Source organism: Oncorhynchus masou, chromosome 13, assembly GCF_036934945.1.
Source record: "Oncorhynchus masou masou isolate Uvic2021 chromosome 13, UVic_Omas_1.1, whole genome shotgun sequence".
Lineage (NCBI taxonomy): Eukaryota > Metazoa > Chordata > Actinopteri > Salmoniformes > Salmonidae > Oncorhynchus > Oncorhynchus masou.
In genome coordinates this window covers 35553599-35580095 of record NC_088224.1, presented here as the reverse complement: position 1 = coordinate 35580095, position 26497 = coordinate 35553599, and the positions used below count along the sequence as shown (strand labels likewise).

At 43.3% G+C, this 26497-nt stretch overlaps 2 protein-coding genes across 5 annotated transcripts; one reads left to right on the top strand and one right to left on the bottom strand.

Annotated features, from left to right (window-relative positions):
- Positions 1 to 511: 511 nt before the first annotated feature.
- LOC135552167 (DNA-binding protein RFX5-like) lies at positions 512 to 21177 on the bottom strand. Of its 4 annotated transcripts, none has more exons than XM_064983618.1 (12): positions 21134 to 21166; positions 20112 to 20289; positions 8872 to 9021; positions 8661 to 8694; positions 8485 to 8567; positions 7900 to 7983; positions 7225 to 7350; positions 6931 to 7047; positions 6521 to 6599; positions 6204 to 6402; positions 5933 to 6030; positions 512 to 5798 (listed from the first exon to the last, which is right to left on the bottom strand). In XM_064983618.1, the coding sequence occupies exons 2-12, from the start codon at positions 20141 to 20143 to the stop codon at positions 4737 to 4739; spliced, it is 2064 nt and encodes a 687-aa protein (XP_064839690.1). In that variant the 5' UTR covers positions 20144 to 20289; positions 21134 to 21166; the 3' UTR covers positions 512 to 4736. The 4 variants fall into 4 exon arrangements, with proteins under 4 accessions (XP_064839690.1, XP_064839691.1, XP_064839692.1 ...); XM_064983619.1 differs by having other exon boundaries at positions 5936 to 6030; XM_064983620.1 differs by lacking the exon at positions 20112 to 20289 and having other exon boundaries at positions 21134 to 21177.
- Positions 21178 to 21750: 573 nt separating this feature from the next.
- LOC135552166 (proteasome subunit beta type-4-like) lies at positions 21751 to 26272 on the top strand. Its single transcript, XM_064983617.1, has 7 exons — positions 21751 to 21915; positions 22433 to 22639; positions 24316 to 24462; positions 25111 to 25192; positions 25557 to 25673; positions 25799 to 25887; positions 26104 to 26272. The coding sequence occupies exons 1-7, from the start codon at positions 21800 to 21802 to the stop codon at positions 26114 to 26116; spliced, it is 771 nt and encodes a 256-aa protein (XP_064839689.1). The 5' UTR covers positions 21751 to 21799; the 3' UTR covers positions 26117 to 26272.
- The last annotated feature ends 225 nt before the right edge of the window (positions 26273 to 26497 follow it).

Sequence of the window (26497 nt, the reverse complement as noted above, 5' to 3'; positions counted from 1 at the left end):
TTCTACTCACCCCACTTTGACATACCCTTGTTTTTTTCCAATAGTCATTGACTGAGTTTGACTCTTAGCATCTGGTTTGGAAGAGCTTAATATGGGTTCCGAAATTAGGAAGAGCTCAAAACAGCTCCATTGCATCAATGGATTAAAAACTCTCCCTCTACTCTCCCTCCCTTAAAGTCCTACTGCAGTGTCATTTTCAGCTCATTTAACACCTGATTTACTTAACAAAGGGCACATCTTAATAGGTGATCCAGGTGTCCTCTTTTAAGTGTGTGTGGAGGCTTTCCTCTGTTGTTCTGTATTGTTCCTCAAGCAAGTGGGTAAGCCGATGACATCAGAGGGCCATCGGACCAACTACTTGAATGGCCTACTCCACGAAGTTTACACTATTTCTCTCGCTCAAATTTATATGTGGGATATTGCTTTTCAACAGGGAAAGTTTCAAAATAGCTGGAGTGTGTCTTTAAGAGAAGAGTAAAAAAAATTACACAAATGATCAACACCCAACATCTCTCCAATTACCCTTTAACAACATTTATTACAGTCAGCATAGGAAAATATATTCACATTAGTTGTTGTTGGCATCATTTTGTTTAGCTCTGTTTTTTTTAAAGGAAGCATAGGTGTAAATGATACAACTCTGAGACAATGATTTAGAAAAAAAACTATTCAAACAATTTCAAACAAGGGCATTCGGAGTTGCATGTATAAAATCACTAACATGTAAGGTGCAATTCTTAATGATCAAATCAGGATTCTGTTTTTTATGTGCACACCAAATTGTAAATGATTTAATCTTCAGGTATAAATAAAGTGCAAAACACAACCTGGGGGAATATAAATGTTAAACTAAAACAGATAACTTAACACATCTCATTTTTAAACCCTTAGTCAATACATTTTATGGTTTGACGTATGCTTTATAATCTAGGAGAGTAACAGATTTTTTTATTGAATCTTAGAATAATATAATTACTGTCACATAAAACCATGCATGGACAGATTTTTTTAAAACTGGAAGTGCCTTTGAAATTCAAAGACATTCATGTTAAAACTGGACTTCAAATGACCTGTACAATGAATGAAACTTGAATGACTCATATCAACAAAAGCACATATGATAAATCGTATTTTTATAGATTTGATAAAACAACAATAGCAAAATGACTCATTTGTAATCTTCTTATTTGCATGACTCAAACAAACCGCAAAGCAAAGCTATGAAGCTACTTAACCACTACATAGCTAGCCGGGCTGGTTTACAGAGAGTTACCACCATCAACAGAGCATCTACAGAGCTTGACCGTGGTCAGTCATGATGTGGTTTGACCGCCAGTTATGGTCAAGGCTCCGCTACCCGGATCCCGATCCTTATCTTTGATTCTCTAACCCGTTTCTTTTGAGCACCGTGGCTCCACAGTGAAAAAGTTCTCCCACTCACTCATTCACTTACTGCAACACTCATTTAACTGCACACTAAAGGACCTGCACTTACTTAGGGAAGGGGTTACCCGTTTGTGTCCCCTGGGCGTCCAGTTTATCAGTAGTTTTCATTCAAAGTAAAACCCACCTCTTACTGATATTAACTTGATCTGTCAATTGACTAATACAACTCTGAGATCATTGCTAGCACATACTCCAATGTCATCAACGAGGATAAGTTGAGTTACTATAACTATGCACATGTAATTACACAATTAACAGACCAATAGAATATACTAGATCAGGGGTGGCCAACCCTCCTCACAGCTACAAGGTATGCACTGCAGGATTTCATTCCAGCTCTGCTCTAAACACAACTGATTTACCTAATCATGAGTAGCTGATTAGAAGAATAGAATCAGGTGTGTAAGAACAGGGCTGGGACAAAAGCCTGCCAGCAAGAAGGTTGGCCACATGTATGTATATGGTTGGTCACCCTTGTACTTCATACTGGTTGGGGAGAAAATCTATTAAGACAGACATAGGGAATCCCTGTTTTCACAGGAAATAGTGTAGTGTGTAGACAAACTTGTGTCCTCACCAATACAGTACCAAATGAATGCATCATGAATTTACATAAAGTTTCTCTCTTCATAAGCCCATAGTTTACAGAAGGACAATAACATGGCATAGGCTAATAATAAAGTCTAATTCCGTAGTGCTCATTCTCAATTCAGTCAAATTTGACCATCAACTCTAATGAAAAATAAAGCTAACATAGCCTCATCTAAAACTACCTCAAGCATATAGCAGGTTTTTAATCATTGTTTTAATTCCTAGTAATCACTACTATTATATGTTCTAACCAACAGGCTCTTCCCTTTTTGATTTCTTCATATCAGTGCAAATATTCTTGTTGTCTGCTTCAATTTAATTCCAAAAGGGCTGAGGCTGGGGATTACAAATTGAATCTCCCATTGTCAAAGGACGGAAGGTATAAAAAACACAAAACCAGCCTATTTAAGGTTGATGATACTTTGGATGATATGCTGGGTTTGGATTGAAGGGTATCAATATCTTACATTATCATGTACTGCTATGTATTGCAATATGCCTCAGTTCAGCACCAAAGATGTATGCACCCCTAGGCAAAGCCAGAGGCTGAAAGTTTGGCAAAGGGTGTCTAAAAATAGTTGTCTCTGCCAGACAGTTTGAAAATGTGAAAATTATATAATATTTATACACTCTAGGACTAAGGTACAACATCCATAACTTATAAAAAAAGGGCTTGGTAACCTGCATTAGCTTAGCATCAGGCTAAATCATATGCTAAATCTGCGCTAATATTTCAATATGTCTCTTTGCCGCGCTCAAGGTTTTACACTAGGCTCGCAGGTTTGTGCTTTGACGCTTTCGCCCGAGGTGATGGAAGTTCAAAATAGGCATATTTAATGACTGTTTGTCATAGTCTAGCCTATATGGTGTCTACGTTTTGTAATCTATGCTAAATCTCTAACAGGAAGTGCTGTAATATTGGCATGACGACCTGGTAAGTGCTCGCGTTGTCACACTCCAATTTAATGGATTTGGAGAAGGGGGAGGGGGCAAACTCACAATCTTGTCACACAATTTTTTACAACACTGTGGCAGACCCAGTTCTGATGCTTGAGGGGGGCATCATTTAAATGCAGCTCCACCAGCAGCGAGTCATGCATTCTCCTTTACTCTGGAAGTCTATTTGAAAGCACAACTACAAACATTAACATAACACAACCAAAGATATACAGTCGGAAGTTTACATACACTTAGGTTGGAGTCATTAAAACTTGTTTTTCAACCACTCCACAAATTTCTTGTTAACAAACTATAGTTACGGCAAGTCGGTTAGGACATCTACTTTGTGCATGACACAAGTAATGTTTCCAACAATTGTTTACGGACAGATTATTTCGCTTATAAATCAGCCAAGACCTCAGAAAAAAATTGTAGACCGACACAAGTCTGGTTCATCCTTAGGAGCAATTTCCAAACGCCTGAAGGTACCACGTTCATCTGTATAAACAATAGTACGCAAGTATAAACACCATGGGACCATGCATCCGTCATACCTCTCAGGAAGTAGACACGTTCTGTCTCCTAGAGATGAACGCACTTTGGTGCGAAAAGTGCAAATCAATCCCAGAACAGCAGCAAACAACTTTGTGAAGATGCTGGAGGAAACTAGTGCAAAAGTATCTATATCCACAGTAAAGCAAGTCCTATATCGACATAACCTGAAAGGCCACTCAGCAAGGAAGAAGCCACTGCTCCAAAGCCGCCATTAAAAAGCCAGACAACGGTTTTTGGAGAAATGTCCTCTGGTCTGATGAAAGAAAAATAGAACTGTTTGGCTATAATGAGTCATCGTTATGTTTGGAGGAAAAAGGGGGAAGCTTGCAAGCCGAAGAACACCATCCCAACTGCGAAGCACAGGGGTGGCACAAAATGGCTTAAGGACAACAAAGTCAAGGTATTGGAGTGGCCATCACAAAGCTCTGATCTCAATCCTATAGAAAATGTGTGGGCAGAACTGAAAAAGCGTGTGCGAACAAGGAGGCCTACAAACCTGACTCAGTTACACCAGCTCTGTCAAGAGGAATGGGCCAAAATTCACCCAACTTATTGTGGGAAGCTTGTGGAAGGCTACCCGAAACGTTTGAACCAAGTTAAACAATTTAAAGGCAATGCTACCAAATACTAATTGAGTGTATGTAAACTTCTGACTCACTGGGAATGTGAAATAAAAGCTGAAATAAATCAAATGTTATTCTGACATTTCACATTCTTAAAATAAAGTGGTGATCCTAATTGACCAAAGACAGGGAAGTTTTACTAGGATTACATGCCAGGAATTATGAAAAACTGAGTTTAAATGTATTTGGCTAAGGTGTATGTAAACTTCCGATTTCAACTGTATATTATTAAAAGAAAATAAACACTGAGGGGAGTTCCTCTCAGGGAGAGTAGCACTTAATACCTTAAAAGGTCCAAACCCGTAAATACCCCCCCCCCCTCGTCATAAGAACTATGGAACCGCCTTTATCGCTCTCTCTGCTCACAATTACAAAGACAAACGTGCAGTTAGAGTCACAGCAAAGAGTTATAAATGGAAGGTCAACGGGTATTAATAGTGTTTAGGCTTCATCGATCCTTCTTGGCTCTCTGTGCTACCAATCTTGGATTTCCACCAATCGGGGAGAAGACGCTACCTGGGAGAAGATGATTGGGGGTGGTTATCCTCCCCCTAAGGGTAGTATAAAGTCCCTTAGTGCTCCTTAGTCTCTGGGACAAGGAAGGCCAGGGCTAGGTTCTTTAGAACTGTCATCGGGTGTGGGGCCACCCTCCGAGCTAGCCTGGGCAGTGGGGGTCGAGCTAGCCTGGCCAGTGGGGGTCGGCAGATCGTCCGAAGGCTCCACGGGGGTGAGGGTGATCTCCACCTCCCCTCGATCCTCCAGCACAGTGGGCAAGGGCAGGCGGTGCTGGGGGGTAGACTGGGAGTTGTTGTTGTTCTTGGTGATGATGGTGGGTGGTCTCGGGGCCCTCTGGATGACCTCTACCATGGCCCTGCCCATGTCCCAGTTTGTGTGACTGGCCCCTGACAGCAGCAGCACGGGCCGTGGGTCAGTCTCGAGCACCACACCCCGGTGCTCTGGGTCACCTGTGTCCGCTACCGAATGCAGCTGACCTAGTACCAAGGCCTGCTGGTCCTGGAATACGACCTCCACCACCTGGGAGGAGGAGGAAGAGCAGGCTTTCTGGATCACCCCTCCGGTGAGGGAATTCATAATAGGGGCTTGGTTGACCGAGGGTAAGGGTGGAGGGGGCGGCTGCGGCTGCGGGGGGGTGGTGTCCTCTGGCCGTGGCTTCCTGGGTCGTCCTCGTTTCCGTTTGGCCGGCATGCCTCCCGGCCCGGGGCCCCCACTTGCTGCCTCGGGGGCCCGTTTGCCCACTGCGCGAGCCCTCTGCACCACCGATGTTGGTGCCACGGGCGCCATAGTGATTGACGGGGCTTTTTCCCTGTCGGGGTAGGAGAGGCTGACGCTCTGGGGGAGAATCATGACGGGGAGAGCGCCCCCTTGCTGCTGGGGCAGGGCAGTCATTGTGATGACTTTCATGCCGCCTGCGTCTTTGGGCGCCAGCGAGGGAGGCGAGGAGCGCACCGAAAGCTGGGACTTTTCCGGGACAGAGCTGCGAGGCAGGATTCGGGGCAAGTGTTTCATCAGAGCCTCCACCTGCAATTCGCGACCCCCCGGGCGTACCGACTCCGCCCCTTTCATAGGCTTGTCACTGCACTGCAGTTTCCCTGGCAACGACTGATCCCCAACGTCTTTATCCCTCTGAGAGAAACAACATCATTGTGTTACATAAAATCAATATAAGTAGACATGGCTCATTATTACAACTTCCAGCCCAGCAGTGTGTTCATGTACTTTGCGTTTAGTCTTTGAAAGGGTATTGTTGATGCACTCACTACCTTAGCTTCAGAGCCGCCCCCCTCCGTCTCTGGCCCACCTCCTTTGGATGGTACTGGGTTCTTCTTGATCACCTTGTGGGGCTTTGCAGGACCTCCTGTGAGACAGAGAAAAATCACAAGAAATTCCAAACATAAGATGGTTGCGGATGGTATTGAAGATGACTGAACACAGTGTAACGAGGATGACTGAACACAGTGTAACGAGGACGACTGAAGACAGTGTAACGAGGACGACTGAACACAGTATGATGGAAACACTGAGACTCACCTGCCATAGCGGCAGAAGTGACAAGTTCAGCCTGGCTGCAGCGCGGATTGACGATGTGCTCCTGCACAAGAAAACGAGCGATCTCGACCACTGTGTCAAAGGAACGCTTGAGGATCTTCTGGGCCCAATCACAGATGAGCTCACAAGCCGCCTCCGTCACCTCTTGCTTGTAGGTCTGCACCAGCTCCGTCAGCTCCGACTACATGGACGTACAGCCTTAATCACTACTGACAGTCATTTTTGCACTTAACTATAGCAAAAGCAATGGTAGTGTGCTATCATCTAACCAGGAAGTGCAGTTGGCTAGTCATACATACTGGGTCGTTTTTCAGGTCCAGGTTTGGCAACAGTGGCATGTTTAGCACCGTCTTCCTGCGGATTCCACTATAACAATACGTGTCAGCGGAGGAGTTAAGGAATAACTGTAGACAGAAAGGGGAACCCCACCCTCTCCACTTATCAATAGATTATGGTAATACTTTTTGATCCTTTGTACTCTGTGGCATTATTCTATCCACATTTCCCATATTGTGCAAAAATATAAAATAGGATGTAAATAGGATGCATTGAAAGTATGGGTGAATCCCTGAATTCCATCCAGCATTCAGGGAGACACTTGAATATTTAATTTACAGGCGTCAATGCAGTTGTGGCAAACAAAAGTAAAATTGCGTTAAAATGCTTAAAGGGCCTCCCAAAACAACCTCGTAACAGGCTGAAAGGATATTTGGACTGTCCCCTGCCACCGAGCCTCCGGGCTTTGATGTTGGGGAAGATGTCACGGATGATCTTCCCAAAGTTTGCAGCACTCAGAGGCCTGTGCTGCAGGTTTTCACAGTATCTCCTGGGGGATGAGAGTGTAAGAGATCATAACATTAGCTGGGTTGTTTTCATTAGGGCACACCGTAGCAAAGCGTTTCAAATGGGAAAACGAACATTTCTTATTGATGTCCAGGTAGTCCGGGTTCACAAGTACATTTGTAACTCACAGTCGCAGCTGTGCCTCATGACATGAACTTACTTGTATGTCTCGTAGACGTCTTGCTTGGGCAGGCAAGTGTCTGCGTGCTCCTCCAGGTGGCTGCGGATCCAGTTGCAGGTGTGCAGCTGGTCAGCTGTGTTGAAGGAACTGGGGTCACTGCTGCTGCTGCTCAGGACAAACACAGCAAAGCAGTACATCTCAGCAGCCATGTTTTGCTGATACATTTTTTCTTTCTTTCTTGTGGCGGGTAACAAAGCGACAGTTCAATGTAGACATTTTGAAACAAGTTAAGGCGGTGAACATTAAAAAGAAAAAAATCTAATGAGGAGATTTACACATCCCCAACTTCTCAACCGGTGCCTCACCCCCAAAAAAAGAAAGATGAAAAGCCAGCACAAGGTTCATGTTGCTGCTGTTTTATTCCAGCTGAAACATGCATTGCTGCCCTGGCAATAGTAATAATAATCAATATGCACTCACATTTTGGCAAGCAACTAAATAACAATCACAAAATGTCAATCAGTGTCAACTGTTTATAACAGATTTATAAACTATTAACTAAATAATTTATAGTTTATAAACTACTTATAATAGCATTTATGAATCGTTTTAAGTGTAAAGTGTTATGGGGGGAAGTCAGTATGTGACTGGGTTATTGAGCTTTGTATACATGTTGACAATAACACCCATGAAAACGTGGACCTCTTCCCTTACCTTGGCAGTGTTCTCTCCTCCAAAGCTGACATCGATGCAGAAATACACCACCGCCTAAGTTGTGCCAGCGGGGCCATTGCCAGACTGAGAAAAAGAGTTTGGGGAATTTGGAGATGCGTGCATGTTCGAGATACATAGATCTGCATGGTCTGTTGAATCTCTGCATCTCAAACGCACACAATAACATCCAGATCAAAACTAAACTTAAAACCACCAGCAGGTAGGTACAATGCATCCCCTTCTGGATGGACCACTGCGGCAACGCTTGCTTGCATGACACCTAATGTATCTCTAATGGACTGAATGGAAATAAAACAAAATGGAGGAGGGCCATCCACGGTAGGGCTGCACATCATGAAAAAGACCTCCACCGTGCCACTGAGGACAAGCGGCAACAACGAAAGGAGAGGATAAACATCAACCACTATCAGCCACTACCACCACACACACACTGGCCTCTTCAGTGGGATTTGTAAGTCATACATCAGCCTCTTCAGTCATCTGAAGAGCCACAAATATGTCCCTCCAGGAGGACAATCATAGAGTGCTAGACCCAGAGTGATTTCTGATGATAATGATGCTCACCTTTTCTCCCCTGAACTGGGACCAGAAGGCAGCTGGAGGTAAAGGTAGAGTTTGTCGTTGTCAGAGAAGCGCTGCACATCTTGCTGTGGGTAGGTGAGACATAGGATACAATATGGGTCATTCATAGACAAGGCAATTCATACACAGAGCAACACCAAAGATGTCTTGGCACTCACCAGGATAACGTCCACTTTGCCCTGTACATTCTTACTGCGAAAAGAAACAGCTATTACAAACACATTTCTGCAGACTTTCTAATGACACTGATGGATAAGCTGTATGAGATAAATGGCAGGAAATGTTGGAGAGGGTGCTGATACTACACAATATTTTAGTACATTTTGATGATTTAAGCAGTGGCTGTGTGGACAGAGGGGTGGGACTTACGAGATGTTGCTCTTTAGTTTCTGCAGCAGCAGGCTGGGCTCTGTGTCTCCCTCTACTGAGTCCAGCCCCTCCCGCTTGGAGGGGTCCGCCTTCAGCCTGTCCTCTGTCATTGTTTGCTCACACAGCGGTGGCAAACACACCCTGAGGCCTCTGAAATGAGGAGGAGGGTAAACGTTATAACACTGTTCTAAGCACTGTGGAATTTGCTGGGGGCTGTCATTTGATATTTTTAAAGCAACTTTTAGTTTTAGTTGAGGATGTTAAATCTATCCCTCCACATCCAATATCGCTCTTTATTCGACATGCACAATATTAGTGAATTTTCAACTGATAAGCTGCCCAACAAGACAAGACAGAAGAAGCCTTCATTTTGTTTAATTTAAATCCAAATGGAAACTATGGATTATATCTGACTATGATGATGGTAGTACTGACAGGAGTTAGTTTCTGATTAAATCCACCAATGGAGTGGTGGAAAAAAAATAAAAATAAATAATCTATGACTAAACCATTACCTATGTTTATCCTCTGTAGTTACATGCCTTTCTTTGATTGCTGAAATCCATTCTCTTAAAAAATAAATGTCAAATACAACCATTGACTGTTTGCTCAGTGCTCAACAGGTTAGAGCGTTGGGCCTCTTCAGTCATCAAATCCCCGAGCTGACAAGGAACAAATCTGTCGTTCTGCCACAAGGCAGTTAACTCACTGTTCCCCGGTAGGCCATCATTGTAAATAAGAATTTGTTCTTAACTGACTTGCCTAGTAAAATAAACGTTAAATTAAAAAAATATGATGGCAACACAAATGCGTATGTGCCAATTGAATCTCAACAAGGAAACTGTCCGTGAGTATGTGATTAACATTTATTGAAAAGTGGTACAAAAGTCTGGAAAGTTGCATCAACTCGGCTGGATTCTGTGAGAGAATTAAGGCTATTGGCTATATGACAGGCTCACTTTGCCGTTTAACTCGTCATCTTTCTTCTCAAATCCGCAGGACATAAAACAATATAGAGGTAAGATGGATATCGATTTTGAGACATGACATGTAGTATACACGTTTCATATTAATTCAAAATCCCTTATCTTTTTTACAAGATTTCTCACAAAAACAAGCGTATCTCTGTGAAAATGTCAACGGAGCACTGAGCATATACCAAGATTTAAAAAAAATCAGTTTACATTTAATTCAGCTCGTGTCATGCTAATTTAGATTGTTGTGACCCGCGTTTGCATGTTGAGTTTGTCTATCCCCACCAGACGTGATCAGGACACAGAGGTAGAAATATCAAAATCAACTCTGAAATATATTCATTTGGGGACTGGTCGAAACTTATGAAACATTAATGGATATTTAGCTAGCTAGCTTGCTGTTGCTAGATAATTTGTCCTGGGATATAAACACTGGGAATTACATGAACAGGGTCCTTTTCTGCTGGATCTTTGTAGAATATGGACCTATTTTGAGTCACAAAATCATGTGTTCTCTACTCCGACAATTAATCCAAAAATAAAAGGGGAAACCTAGTTAGTTTCTAGTAATCGCTCCAAGTTCAGTCATATTCTTCTGTGGATTGTATATGGCAGTTGGCAACCAACTTTAAGGTGCCTTACTGCAACCAACTGGACTGGAGTGTGGACCTCGTTCATCTTTCAATCACCCACGTGGGTATATGCTCCTAAAAACCAACGAGTAGATGGGAGAGGCAGGACTGACAGCGCATCTAAAATAGAACCAAGTTCTATTTTAGCACCTGGCTACGCAGATACTTGTTGATGCGCACGAGCAGTTTGGATGAAATGATTGAATAACATGCATGGGTACATATATTTTGAAACGCTTGGGGACACAATGCAGCCGGTGTTGTCAGCATGTAAGTGATTTTAATTTTGGAAATCTGTTCCAAAGTATTATAATATGGAATATGATATATTCCAACGCATAATAGAGATATACAGTGGGGCAAAAAAGTATTTAGTCAGCCACCAATTGTGCAAGTTCTCCTACTTAAAAATATGAGAGAGGCCTGTAATTTTCATCATAGGTACACTTCAATTATGACAGACAAAATGAGAAAAAAAATCCAGAAAATCACATTGTAGGGTATTTAATGAATTTATTTGCAAATTGTAGTGGAAAATAAGTATTTGGTCAATAACAAAAGTTTATCTCTATACTTTGTTATATACCCTTTGTTGGCAATGACAAAGGTCAAACGTTTTCTGTAAGTCTTCACAAGGTTTTCACACACTGTTGCTGGTATTTTGGCCCATTCCTCCATGCAGATCTCCTCTAGAGCAGTGATGTTTTGGGGCTGTTGCTGGGCAACACAGACTTTCAACTCCCTCCAAAGATGTTCTATGGGATTGAGATCTGGAGACTGGCTAGGCCACTCCAGGACCTTGAAATGCTTCTTACGAAGCCACTCCTTCGTTGCCCGGGCGGTGTGTTTGGTATCATTGTCATGCTGAAAGACCCAGCCACGTTTCATCTTCAATGCCCTTGCTGATGGAAGGAGGTTTTCACTCAAAATCTCACGATACAAGGCCCCATTCATTCTTTCCTTTACACGGATCAGTCGTTATCCGGTTCCGGGTTGGAGCGAGCGGTCGCATCTACACTTCGGTCCGCAGGTAGTATAACTTTTCATTACATTTCATTATAGTACAACGGTTTGATTTGTCTAATCTTAGCAATTTCTTCTTAGCTAGCTACATAGCCGTCTTTGTATCAAAGATAATTGCATAATTATCGTATTTCGTCGTCCTAACGTAGTCTACACTGCTATCTGCCCAGCAGCTAGCTAACGTCTACCGTCTACTAGCACTGTAGAAACTATTACACTCAACTGAACGACTCGATTAGTGTAGTGCTAGCTAGCTACATAGTTGTCTTTGCTGTCTTCGTATCCAAGATAATTGTGTAGTTTAGAATGTGTAGACTTAGAGTGATTATCTTAATTTACCGAGGTTAGCTAGCCAGCTATTTGTCGTCCTTAACGTAAGAGATACTGCTAGCTAGCTAGCCAACAGCTAGCCAACGTCTACCGAATTAACTTCAACAACCCGGTCAACATTCCGCTTCGCTCCACAGGTAGTATCACATTTCATTTCACTTCATTACAGTACAATGGTTTGATTTGCTTGATCGTAGCTAGCTAGCTACATAGCCGTCTTTGTATCTAAGACAATTGTGTAGTCTAGAGCGATTTTCTAGGTTAGCTAGCCAGCTATTGTCGTTCTTTTAACGTAACGTAACGTAATCAACACTGCTAGCTAGCCAGCTAGCCCCCGAATAGCAGCACTGTAGAAACTATTACACTCGACGGAACGACTTGATTAGTGTAGTGTCAACAACGCAGCCACTGCCAGCTAGCCTACTCCAGCAGTACTGTATCATTTCAATCATTTTAGTCAATAAGATTCTTGCTACGTAAGCTTAACTTTCTGAACATTCGAGACGTGTAGTCCACTTGTCATTCCAATCTCCTTTGCATTAGCGTAGCCTCTTCTGTAGCCTGTCAACTATGTGTCTATCTATCCCTGTTCTCTCCTCTCTGCACAGACCATACAAACGCTCCACACCGCGTGGCCGCGGCCACCCTAATCTGGTGGTCCCAGCGCGCACGACCCACGTGGAGTTCCAGGTCTCCGGTAGCCTCTGGAACTGCCGATCTGCGGCCAACAAGGCAGAGTTCATCTCAGCCTATGCCTCCCTCCAGTCCCTCGACTTCTTGGCACTGACGGAAACATGGATCACCACAGATAACACTGCTACTCCCACTGCTCTCTCTTCGTCCGCCCACGTGTTCTCGCACACCCCGAGAGCTTCTGGTCAGTGGGGTGGTGGCACCGGGATCCTCATCTCTCCCAAGTGGTCATTCTCTCTTTCTCCCCTTACCCATCTGTCTATCGCCTCCTTTGAATTCCATGCTGTCACAGTTACCAGCCCTTTCAAGCTTAACATCCTTATCATTTATCGCCCTCCAGGTTCCCTCGGAGAGTTCATCAATGAGCTTGATGCCTTGATAAGCTCCTTTCCTGAGGACGGCTCACCTCTCACAGTCCTGGGCGACTTTAACCTCCCACGTCTACCTTTGACTCATTCCTCCATGCCTCCTTCTTTCCACTCCTCTCCTCTTTTGACCTCACCCTCTCACCTTCCCCCCCTACTCACAAGGCAGGCAATACGCTCGACCTCATCTTTACTAGATGCTGTTCTTCCACTAACCTCATTGCAACTCCCCTCCAAGTCTCCGACCACTACCTTGTATCCTTTTCCCTCTCGCTCTCATCCAACACTTCCCACACTGCCCCTACTTGGATGGTATCGCGCCGTCCCAACCTTCGCTCTCTCTCCCCCGCTACTCTCTCCTCTTCCATCCTATCATCTCTTCCCTCTGCTCATACCTTCTCCAACCTATCTCCTGATTCTGCCTCCTCAACCCTCCTCTCTTCCCTTTCTGCATCCTTTGACTCTCTATGTCCCCTATCCTCCAGGCCGGCTCGGTCCTCCCCTCCCACTCCGTGGCTCGACGACTCATTGCGAGCTCACAGAACAGTGCTCCGGGCAGCCGAGCGGAAATGGAGGAAAACTCGCCTCCCTGCGGACCTGGCATCCTTTCACTCCCTCCTCTCTACATTTTCCTCCTCTGTCTCTGCTGCTAAAGCCACTTTCTACCACTCTAAATTCCAAGCATCTGCCTCTAACCCTAGGAAGCTTTTTGCCACCTTCTCCTCCCTCCTGAATCCTCCTCCCCCTCCCCCCCCTCCCTCTCTGCAGATGACTTCGTCAACCATTTTGAAAAGAAGGTCGACGACATCCGATCCTCGTTTGCTAAGTCAAACGACACCGCTGGTTCTGCTCACACTGCCCTACCCTGTGCTCTGACCTCTTTCTCCCCTCTCTCTCCAGATGAAATCTCGCTTCTTGTGATGGCCGGCCGCCCAACAACCTGCCCGCTTGACCCTATCCCCTCCTCTCTTTCCAGACCATTTCCGGAGACCTTCTCCCTTACCTCACCTCGCTCATCAACTCATCCCTGACCGCTGGCTACGTCCCTTCCGTCTTCAAGAGAGCGAGAGTTGCACCCCTTCTGAAAAAACCTACACTCGACCCCTCCGATGTCAACAACTACAGACCAGTATCCCTTCTTTCTTTTCTCTCCAAAACTCTTGAACGTGCCGTCCTTGGCCAGCTCTCCCGCTATCTCTCTCAGAATGACCTTCTTGATCCAAATCAGTCAGGTTTCAAGACTAGTCATTCAACTGAGACTGCTCTTCTCTGTATCACGGAGGCGCTCCGCACTGCTAAAGCTAACTCTCTCTCCTCTGCTCTCATCCTTCTAGACCTATCGGCTGCCTTCGATACTGTGAACCATCAGATCCTCCTCTCCACCCTCTCCGAGTTGGGCATCTCCGGCGCGGCCCACGCTTGGATTGCGTCCTACCTGACAGGTCGCTCCTACCAGGTGGCGTGGCGAGAATCTGTCTCCTCGCCACGCGCTCTCACCACTGGTGTCCCCCAGGGCTCTGTTCTAGGCCCTCTCCTATTCTCGCTATACACCAAGTCACTTGGCTCTGTCATAACCTCACATGGTCTCTCCTATCATTGCTATGCAGACGACACACAATTAATCTTCTCCTTTCCCCCTTCTGATGACCAGGTGGCGAATCGCATCTCTGCATGTCTGGCAGACATATCAGTGTGGATGACGGATCACCACCTCAAGCTGAACCTCGGCAAGACGGAGCTGCTCTTCCTCCCGGGGAAGGACTGCCCGTTCCATGATCTCGCCATCACGGTTGACAACTCCATTGTGTCCTCCTCCCAGAGCGCTAAGAACCTTGGCGTGATCCTGGACAACACCCTGTCGTTCTCAACTAACATCATGGCGGTGGCCCGTTCCTGTAGGTTCATGCTCTACAACATCCGCAGAGTACGACCCTGCCTCACACAGGAAGCGGCGCAGGTCCTAATCCAGGCACTTGTCATCTCCCGTCTGGATTACTGCAACTCGCTGTTGGCTGGGCTCCCTGCCTGTGCCATTGAACCCCTACAACTCATCCAGAACGCCGCAGCCCGTCTGGTGTTCAACCTTCCCAAGTTCTCTCACGTCACCCCGCTCCTCCGCTCTCTCCACTGGCTTCCAGTTGAAGCTCGCATCCGCTACAAGACCATGGTGCTTGCCTACGGAGCTGTGAGGGGAACGGCACCGCAGTACCTCCAGGCTCTGATCAGGCCCTACACCCAAACAAGGGCACTGCGTTCATCCACCTCTGGCCTGCTCGCCTCCCTACCACTGAGGAAGTACAGTTCCCGCTCAGCCCAGTCAAAACTGTTCGCTGCTCTGGCCCCCCAATGGTGGAACAAACTCCCTCACGACGCCAGGACAGCGGAGTCAATCACCACCTTCCGGAGACACCTGAAACCCCGCCTCTTCAAGGAATACCTAGGATAGGATAAAGTAATCCTTCTCACCCCCCCCCTTAAATGATTTAGATGCACTATTGTAAAGTGGCTGTTCCACTGGATGTCAGAAGGTGAATTCACCAATTTGTAAGTCGCTCTGGATAAGAGCGTCTGCTAAATGACTTAAATGTAAATGTCCTGGTCCCTTTGCAGAAAAACAGCCCCAAAGCATGATGTTTCCACCCCCATGCTTCACAGTAGGTATGGTGTTCTTTGGATGCAACTCAGCATTCTTTGTCCTCCAAACACGACGAGTTGAGTTTTTACCAAAAAATTATATTTTGGTTTCATCTGACCATATGACATTCTCCCAATCTTCTTCTGGATCATCCAAATGCTCTCTAGCAAACTTCAGACGGGCCTGGGCCTGGACATGTACTGGCTTAAGCAGGGGAACACGTCTGGCACTGCAGGATTTGAGTCCCTGGCGGCGTAGTGTGTTACTGATGGTAGGCTTTGTTACTTTGGTAACAGCTCTCTGCAGGTCATTCACTAGGTCCCCCGTGTGGTTCTGGGATTTTTGCACCTTACGGGGCTGTTCGTTTGTCGTTTATTGTTTTGTTCATTGTTCAGTTATTTTATTAAAAATATGAACACTTACCACACGCTGCGCTTTGGTCCTCACCTTCTTCCACCACAGACGATCATTACATAATGACTGTATAAAATAAATAATTCAAATACTGAGCTATATTGTATAAAAAAATAATAATTGGAAAATTACAGTGCCTTTAGAAAGTATTCACACCCCTTGACTTTTTCAACATTTTGTTGTGTTGCAGACTGAATTTAAAATTTTCTTAATAAGTCACTTAATAAGTTGCATGGACTCTGTGCAATAATAGTGTTTAGCATGATTTTTGAATGACTACCTCATCTCTGTACCATACACATACAATTATGAGTAAGGTCACTCAGTCGAGCAGTGAATTTCAAGCACAGATTCAACCACAAAGACCAGGGAGGTTGTCCAATGCCTCACAAAGAAGGGCACCTATTCGTAGATGGGTAAACATGTAAAAAGGCAGACATTGAATATCCATTGAAGAATGGTAAAGTTATTAATTACACTTTGGATGGTATATCAATTCACCCAATCACTACATAGATACAGGGGTCCTTCCTAACTCAGTTTCGTAGAGGAAACCACTCAGGGATTTCACCATGAAGTCAATGGTGACTTTAAAACAGTTACAGAATGTTATGGCTATGATAGGAGAAAACTGAGGATAGATCAACAACATTGTAGTAACTCCACAATACTAACCTAATTGACAGAGTGAAAAGAAGGAAGCCTGTACAGAATAAAAAAATATTCCAAAACATGCATCCTGTTTGCAGTGGTGTAAAGTACTTGAGTAAAAATGCTTTAAAGTAATACTTAAGTAGTTTTTTTGGGTATCTGTATTTTACTTTATTTGTTTGACAACTTTTACTTCACTACATTCCTAAAGAAAATAATTTTGTTTTTACTCCATACATTTTCCCGGACACCCAAAAGTACTTGCTTCATTTTGAATGCTTAGCAGGACAGGAAAATGGTCTAATTCAAGCGCCTATCAAGACAATATCCCTGCTCATCCCTACTGCCTCTGATCTGGTGGACTCACTAAACACCACTGCCTGTTTTTAACAAGGCACTAAAGTAATAATGAAAAAAATGTGGCAAAGCAATTCACTTTTTGTCCGGAATACAAAGTGTTATGATTGGGGCATATCCAATACAACACATTACTGAATACCACTCTCCATATTTTTAAGTGTAGTGTGGTGGCGTAGGTGGCTGCATCATGTTACGGGTATGCTTGTAATCGTTAAGGACTGGAGCATTGTTCAGGATAAAAAATAAATGGAACGGAGCTAAGCACAGGCAAAATCCTAGAGGTAAACCTGGTTCAATCTGCTTTCCACCAGACACTTGGAGATCAATTCACCTTTCAGCAGGACAATAACCTAAAACATAAGGCCAAATCTATACTGAAGTTGCTTACCAAGAAGACAGGTAATGTTCCTGAGTAGCCAAATTACAGTTTTGACTTAACTCTTCATGAAAATCTATTGCAAGACCTGAAAATGGTTGTCTAGCAATGTTCAACAACCAAATTGACAGAGCTTGAAGAATTTTGGAAATAATAATTGGCAAATGTTGCACAATCCAGGTCTGAAAAGCTCTTAGAGACTTACCCATAAAGACAACTGTAATCGCTGCCAAAGGTGCTTCTACAAATTTTTGACTCAGGGGTGTAACAAGTTCTTCCACAACAATCTCGACAAACCTTTTCTGTATGGACCTCGCTTTGTGCACGGGTGCATTATCATGCTGAAACAGGAAAGGGCCTTCCTCAAACTGTTGCCACAAAGTTGGAAGCACAGAATCGTCTAGAATATCATTGTATGCTGTAGCGTTAAGATTTCCATCACTGAAACTAAGGGGCGTAACCCAAACCATGAAAAACAGCCCAGGACCATTTTTTGTCCTCCACCAAACTTTACAGTTGGCACTATGCATTCGGGCAGGTAGCGTTCTTCTGGCATCCGCCAAACCCAGATTCTTCCATTGGACTGCCAGATGGTGAAGCGTGATTCATCACTCCAGAGAACACCTTTCCACTGCTCCAGAATCCAATAGTGGAGAGCTTTACACCACTGTAGCCGACATTTGGCTTTGCGCATGGTGATCTTAGGCTTGTGTGTGGCTGCTCGACCATGGAAACCCATTTCATGAAGCTGACGTTGCTTCGAGAAGCTGTTTGGAACTCGGTAGTGAATGTTACAACCAAGGACAAACGATTGCTACACGCTTCAGCACTCGGCGGTCCCATTCTGTGAGCGTGTGTGGCCTACCACTTCGCGGCTGAACCGTTGTTGCGCCTAGATGTTTACACTTCACAGTAACAGCACTTACAGTTGACCCGGGGCAGCTCTAGCAGGGCAGAAATTTGACAATCGTACTTGTTGGAAAGGTAGCAGCCTATGACAGTGCCACATTGAAAGGCACTGAGCTCTTCAGTACGGTCCATTCTACTGCCAATGTTTGTCTATGGAGATTGCATGGCTATGTGCTCGATTTTGAACACTAGTCAGCAACGGGTGTGGTTGAAATAGCCTAATCCACAAATTTGAAGGTTTTTTTTTCAATAAATTTGCCAACATTTTTAATAACGGTCATTTTCACTGTCATTATTGGGTATTGTGTGCAGATGGTTGAGAAAAATATATACTTTATCCATCTTGAAAATAGGCTGGAATAAAATGTGGAATAAGTCAAGGGGTATGAATACTTTCTGAAGGCACTGTATATTATTTTATACTAATACAATTGCTCAGAGAAAGATATTTCGTTGAAACAAGTAATAGTTTTTTCTCGCAAAAAGGTAAGGGTCAAAATTATTAATACCCCTAAAGATTCTTATAAATAAAGTAGTCAAAATGTAGGATTTGGTCCCATATTCCTAGCACGCAATGACTACATCAAGCGTGTGACTCTACAAACTTGTTGGATGTATTTGCATTTAGTTTTGGTTGTTTCAGATTATTTTGTGCCCAATTACAAATTAATGGTAAATGTGTTGTGTCATTTTGGAGTAACTTTTATTGTAAATAAGAACAGAATATGTTTCTAAACACTTCTACATTATCCTAATATGGATGATTCCATGATTACGGATAGTCCTGAAATGAATAGTTAATAATGATGAGTGAGAAAGAAAGTTACAGAGGGTCAAATATCATAACCCCAAGACATGCTAACCTCCCCTGTTATTGGTAATGGTGAGAGGTTAAAATGTCTTGGGGGTATGATCTTCGACCCTCTCTCTAACTTTCTCACTCTCATTATTGTTTCAGGTCAGGATTATTAAATGAAGAATAGTACTGCAGAAGTGAAATAGTCTTTTTTTTCTTCATTTCAATCGTGTGTCCATATATTCAATGTATCAATGTGAGCATATTTTTTTAATGAGAAAAATCTGATAGCCAAAATCAAGTACAGTGATTGCGTGCTACAGCTACACAGAAGGGTGCAATTCGGGACATTCCTGCATCTGCATTACCCTCTTTCTATTGCTAAATTATTCAACTCGGACACGTGGGAGCTCTCCAGTACAGTAGGTGGTATTAATGCACAATAATGTTGGATGCCAGCCGCCAATACACCCCACAGAAGAAGGGGCAAGGGCGACAACGGTAGTTAGCTAGCCGTACACCGGTAGACAGTGTCTTTCGTCCACACCTGTCATGCACTGTTATCCTGCAGTACTGTTAACTACGATGAGGGCAGGCGTTCGGCGGGCGGGAGCGAAGGACACAGCAGGCAGGAGCGACACAGTGTGCTCGCTAGCGCACGGTGTCCCTAACTATCAAGTTAACTAACACACGGTGTCGCCCCAGCCTCCCGCCTGCTGTGCTAGCGGGAGGCGGGGGCGACCGGTAGAAACTGTATTTCACCACCGCCTGTCGGCCCACAACAGAAAGCTGTGCCCGACAGGCAGGGGTGAAGGACACGACTTCCACAGCAGGGTGGGAGGCGGGGGCGACACCGTGCCCTAGCTAATTAGCAAACTAGCACACAGTGTCGCTAACAAGCTAGCTAGTTCGCTAGCACATGTTGTCCCCCCAGCCTCCCGTGCTAGCAGGAGGTGGGGGCGACCGGAAGACAGTGTCCTTCGCCCCGGCTTGTTGGGTACAGTTTTCCTGCAATTCTGTTAAAGACAGTGAGGGCAGGAGGGAGCGAAGGACATCGAGTCGGACTCCGCCAAAAAACTCACATAATACTTGTACTTTCCTTTTGACTCCACATTCAAAAGCATGAAGACATCCAGGAACCAATTGGATGCTCATGGGGGTTCATGAAGGAACCAATGGGATGCTCAAGGGTGGCCACATGCAGGAACACCCCGAATTGCGGGCTGCAACTGCACACTATTGCAGCTTCAAGGCTGTCCCCTAAATAGAAAATAAGTCAATCAGTTGAACAGCCAGGGACACTCCCACTACGGCAACCAACGTCTGGAAAAATAATAATACTTGGGTGGGAAACATGCACGATGCTGTCTGTATTTCCAAAACATGACAAACTGGCGATTACGTAGGATAATTAAAAAAGAAGTGTTCCTAATTATAAAGCTTGATTGGCATAATACAATGGCGCATTGACAGAGTGCAGCCGCTGTCAAGCTGGCTTACCCGGCTGTCACTAGCACGGTGCCGAAATACTATGAGGCATGGTTTTGGCGTACCAATACCTGCCATGACATGGGTCTTTTTCTCACTAGCGTTGTAAACTACTCGCTTCACTCTCAGCTAGCTAGCGACTTCCATTATTTGAGATGGTTAACAATGGCTTTTTCATGTCACAGCTTGTGCTATTCTATGGTCATGCGCTTGCAATTTGCATACTTCCCCGCTTTATCGACACAACATGTTTCAATTCACCGTAGCTAGCTTGCTAGCTAGCCATCTGGCTAGGCACACACTGGTGGTCAGTTTTTTGGGAATAGAAAGCACATATAACAAACGAAGAACAAATAAGCTAGTTTGATAGGCATTTAACACATGTAGATTCACTGAATACTAGTATTTAATCTTAGCAAGTGACTAACGTTAGCTAAACTTGATAGCTGGGCTAGCATTAGCAAGCAATGAAACACCCTTTGAAACATTAATTGTAACAGAATTCAAACTTTTTCAACAATATATCAAAGTAATGTTTAAATTGCGCATATTATTCGGTTATATATATAATAAAAACCTATTTGACTATTTATTTTATAAAAGAAAAAGAAAGTACCTGAGCCAAAGATACAGCAAAAATCCCCCTTTCAGATTTTTTTTGTGATTGGACAAATATGTCATGTCTGCCTGACTACAAAGCAAACGTAAATTCCAATTGGTGGATTGTTCTAATTCTACTCGGATACCAAGTGTAAGTTAAATTCTATTGGTTCAATTGCTTTATTTTCTTGCTAAATATTATTCTGATAGGAGGCGTTATGGTTGGTCTGCCCAGTAACTGAGCTGATGGCTCGTCTAAGAAAATTCTGCCTAGTGACAGAAACTTGATTGGTTTACCCATATATGAATATTTTATTTCCTTTTGGGCTAACTTACCCCATGCACAGATCTAGAATCAGTTTACTACAACACTATCCTAACGTCGCCTTCTAAACACAGGAAACGTAAACCTGACCTTGGATCAGCATCTAGTGCAATTTAACTCCCCTCTGATTTTACTCCTTTCCTTCTGACTAAATCATCGAATATTTATAATAAAACTAACAGTTATTGACGAGTTTCTTGTTTTATTTATTATACTTCGGGATAAGGTTTACATGTGGTTATAAATAAGATACATAATGTTTGGCTTTTGTTAGAATTGTCTGCTTCCTGTATCCCATAATCTTTGCAAAAGAACACAACACGAGCAGCTGTGTCGTCACATCCGCAAATTTGTAACATGGATCCAAGCGGTTTGAAGCTCAATTTCTGGGAGAATGGACCAAAACCCGGACAGTTTTATTCATTTCCTGGCAACAGTTTAGCCCCAGGATGCGGACCTATCAAACACACTCTGTAAGTAAATACTTTTGAGTGGAGACCCTAATAATGTCATCCCACTTTCGATTTCCTCGGTACGCTGCAGTGCTGTATCATCATGGTGGAGCTAGCCGACGTAGTTAACGTTAGCTCACTGACTACTGCCCTATTATTTAGTTGGGCTACTAGTTAGCGCGTGAACATATTCAGTTTAGCTATCTTATTCTATTTCCCACAAATTGACTGACGTGATACGTTGTCCATCTATGCCTCGCCAGTTATCTACCCAATCATATTGCGCTTACGGTAGCTAATGCTAGTATGACATGGCAGTGAGGTAGCTATCTAGCTAACAAACGCACCATCACGAAGGATGCTATAGAAGCATATTATGTAGCTAGTCATACTCCCGCCATATATGTTATATATGCGCGTGCATGAGCCTAAATGGACGTTCAGCATGCATTCCTCTGTATTGCATTTTTAGTGTAACGTTAGTTTGTCACGGGAAAGTTTTATTAGCTATCTACATTTTCCCCTCCCTAAACTTTAGAAACCCCATGGTGACGGGAACATCAGTGTTGGGAGTGAAGTTTACAGGTGGAGTCATCATCGCAGCTGACATGCTGGGCTCCTATGGTTCCCTGGCACGGTTCCGTAACATCTCTCGTCTCATGAAGGTGAATGACACCACCATCCTGGGCGCTTCCGGTGACTACGCAGACTACCAGTACATGAAGCAGATAATCGAACAGATGGTGTAAGTTTGAGGTTTCTTTCAGAAAAATCGGATATACTGTCTTGGTCCTTTATGGTGAATATTTACATTAATGTTTAAAAAAAATAATAATTTTATATATATATATATATGTATGTGTGTGTGTGTGTGTCTTTGTTTTAATTTATTTATTGTTGACTCTTAAAAGGCACATACACAGAAAATGGAGTAGTTCATAATATAGTAGCATTCATAATAATAGGTTGGTTCTAGAAAGGAGAAACCGCAAGAGATGCCCTTAGCTTTGTATGCTTAACTCACTGACATTGGCACACACAAGCAGATCTGACTATCTCTGTCAATGACATCAGTGCGTTTGCATATGCTAGTGTCAACATTTTTTATATACAGATATTATCCATTAACAGAAGTTATATGAATATGCCCAACATGAGAGGAAATAATTAAGGAATGAGGTTGAGTTAAACTCCAACTTTTTCCCCTAATCAGCCAAATTGAAAGTTGCTTGGATGAGGTCTTTACTAGAAGAGAATACATTTCAGATGCGAGACCTCTTTTTCTAAGCAGTACCTTGTGAAAGGGATGAGGATTAAACTTGGTTTCCCAAGGTACCACATAACCGCTCCTAGCCGAACGTAATTGTAAGTAGAAAAAAAAGTGCTTCGGCGGGTTGTGCTTTTGTTGGACGTTTTGGAATGAGCCATCCCCCATAATTTCTGAACGTACTTGGGTTTTTACCCCTTCCAGATACATGGAGATTAAGGAGTAAATTTTTTTCCAAAACAATTTGTTTTGACAATTCTTTTGTTTGTTGACAATTTGTTAAAAATGTACCCTTATTTTAACTAGGCAAGTCAGTTACGAACCAATTCTTATTTACAATGCCGGCCAAACACACCCTATGGGACTCCCAATCACGCTGGATGTGATACAGCTTGGAATCGAACTAGGGACTGTAGTGATGCAGTGCCACTGCGATGCCCCGCTGTGCCATTCGGGAGCCCAGGTGGTGCTACAGGGAGCATTGATACTGAAAAAAATTGTGGAAGGGTGTTCATTTTAACTACTGAAAAACGCAATTGAATTTAATAATTATTATTACATAATTTATGTACTTTTTTTTTTTTACATGATTCAGTACAATATTTTGCAAGGAGGGATACATTTGTACTCCCAGATATCTAAAATACTGGACCACTGGGATGTTTAACGGAATAGATTACTCTCGTCTATTGTTCAGTGGTAGTAATGCAGACTTCCCCCAATCGATCTTGTATCCTGCAATTTTGATAAAAAAATTAAAGATATCTAAAAGGTGGGGAAAAGAGTGAGAAACAATCTGGAAGAATAATATGTCATCAGTATATATATTTGGTGCCATAGATTGTAATAGGATCATAGCAGACTGACTACGGGTTTGAGAGAAGGCAATTAACAATGAAGAGGACATCCTTTGTGTGTACTTCTGGAGATGGGAAAACTAACGGAAGCAGATGTTTGCAGATAGATTGGAGTATAGGGTCTGGATCATTGATACAAAGTATAATAATGGGTTTTAAGGAGATTGGGGCAGGATCTCTTTGTTTTAATGGTTTCTGGCAATAAGGAGTCATTTCCCTCACTTGGGGTGCTGAAACATTTTCTTGGTTATCTCCCTGAGGACCACCACTGATCAGGTCTGTGTCTTTGCATCCCAGGATCGATGAGGAGCTCCTGGGGGACGGTCACAGCTACAGCCCCAAAGCCATTCACTCCTGGTTGACAAGGGTAATGTACAACCGCCGCAGCAAGATGAACCCACTGTGGAACACTGTGGTTGTTGGTGGATTCTACAACGGCGAGAGGTGGGATGATTTTTCAGCATCTTTAATGTCCATTTTTTGTCCTTATCAGAAGTTATGCCGAGATGTGGAACTCTTGAAATTGCTTAGCAATTTAGGAGTGCCCGTTGACAATGTTGTCATGTTAGATTGAATAGTTTAACCATGACCCTGGTTAGTTTTTGCCTTTTTTATTTGACCTTTTATTTAACTAGGCAAGTCAGTTAAGAATAAATTCTTATTTTCAATGACGGCCTAGGAACAGTGGGTTAACTGCCTTGTTCAGGGGCAGAAGGACAGCTTTGTACCTTACATTTACATTACATTTAAGTCATTTAGCAGACGCTCTTATCCAGAGCGACTTACAAATTGGTGAATTCACCTTCTGACATCCAGTGGAACAGCCACTTTACAATAGTGCATCTAAATCATTTAAGGGGGGGGGGGGGTGAGAAGGATTACTTACCCTTGTCAGCAAGGGTCCGTGTTGAACTCTTGCAACCTTTCGGTTACTAGTCCAACGCTCTAACCACTAGGCTACGCTGCCACCCCTTTTAACAAACCTCATAGGTCTTGATGTTAACATCAAACTGACTTGAGACCTGCAGCTATAAATATTGTAACTAGCTACGTCAAAATAAATGCATAGCTTGTCATCTTGTATTTCTCTAGCTTCCTGGGCTACGTGGACAAGCTGGGTGTGGCCTATGAGGCACCTACAGTGGCGACAGGGTTTGGTGCTTACCTGGCCCAGGTGAGGACAAATAAGCTAATGAACACACATGAGGGGACTATTATTGAGAGGCAGTAATAACTTCTATACATTTCATAGTTTAGAATGTATCTTTTATAAATCAAAGATAAAATGCCATAGTTTCTATTCCCATGATTGGCTGGAGTAGTCATTTATTTATAAAGTCGTCGAGCTACACTTTTTCATAGAAATAGTGGCAACCCCTTCAGGGATAAGAAAAGGAATGAGTGTAATCTGTACTGCATGATGCATCTACTACTTCATGGTAATACTGTATGTAAAAATGAATGTTCCACAGTTGGAGTTCAACAAAGACCCTTGCAGTATGTATGGGTTTGTTTAAGGTTATTCTGTGTCCATGCAGCCCCTGATGAGGGAGGTGGTGGAGAACAAGGTGGAGATCACTAAGGATGAGGCGCGAGCGCTGATTGAGCGCTGCCTTAAAGTGCTGTACTATCGCGATGCTCGCTCCTACAACAGGGTGAGTCGTTAGTCTCGTAACACTTCTGAATTAGTTATTTTCAACAGCATATAGTGAATTTCTGTTTTTGTAGCTACCAGTCTCATAGCCATTTGTGACATGACTGATGTTTTGACTGTTTTTAGCATGAGATTGCCATTGTGACAGAAGAAGGTGTGGAGATTGTTGGCCCCATGTCTTGTGAGACCAACTGGGAAATTGCCCACATGGTCAGGTAGGTTATAGCCACATGACTCATCGTGACTGTCCAGTCAGAAGTGTCCATGAAGTTGGCATGTTTAGTGTATTTGTGTGTAGTACATTACTTGATAGGAAATTGTTGTTTAAAGCTGTCATTTGTCCTAAATTGATTATAGCATTTAACTGAAGATACATTGTACATTAGTTCATCTTAAGTGATATGAAAATGTAATTTTCTTTTCTTTTGCAGTGGGTTTGAATAAGGACGATGTTGGCGATTCAGGACTGTACGTTAAGCCACACTATCAGTCTATTTGTTCCATGACATTCTAAAATGTTAGCGCTTTGATAAGGCTGCTATGTAACCAATTTAGTTTTTCCCACTTTTGTAATATGAAAAATAAATGTACATTTCTGAATTGGGTGAGTTATTTAAACTTGAATGACAATCAGGCTTAAAATAAATCTGGTGAAATTCTGAGAAATTAGATTTATATTCTGTAATTGGAGAGGTCCACACACAAGCAGAGCTTTGGGTAAAGGTTCACCTAAACTTGTTTTTGGTTCAAACAGAACTACGCTGTTAGTACCTCAAAGGAAAACCCACCATTAAAGCAGGCTTGACACTTTATTTCTTATTTAAA

What these genes read in the sequence shown, in the direction of transcription:
- LOC135552167 (XM_064983618.1), bottom strand. Translation starts at nt 20,143, where the DNA reads ATGTGGAGTCAAAAGGAAAGTACAAGTATTAT. An exon ending in CCCAGTTCAGGGGAGAAAAG is followed by an intron (nt 7,984 to 8,484) that starts GTGAGCATCATT and finishes TCTTTTTCTCAG; the next exon opens with TCTGGCAATGGCCCCGCTGG. An exon ending in GGTGGCAGGGGACAGTCCAA is followed by an intron (nt 6,600 to 6,930) that starts ATATCCTTTCAG and finishes CTCCGCTGACAC; the next exon opens with GTATTGTTATAGTGGAATCC.
- LOC135552166 (XM_064983617.1), top strand. Translation starts at nt 21,800, where the DNA reads ATGGATCCAAGCGGTTTGAAGCTCAATTTCTGGGAGAATGGACCAAAA. An exon ending in CAGATAATCGAACAGATGGT is followed by an intron (nt 22,640 to 24,315) that starts GTAAGTTTGAGG and finishes TTTGCATCCCAG; the next exon opens with GATCGATGAGGAGCTCCTGG. An exon ending in TTGGTGCTTACCTGGCCCAG is followed by an intron (nt 25,193 to 25,556) that starts GTGAGGACAAAT and finishes GTGTCCATGCAG; the next exon opens with CCCCTGATGAGGGAGGTGGT.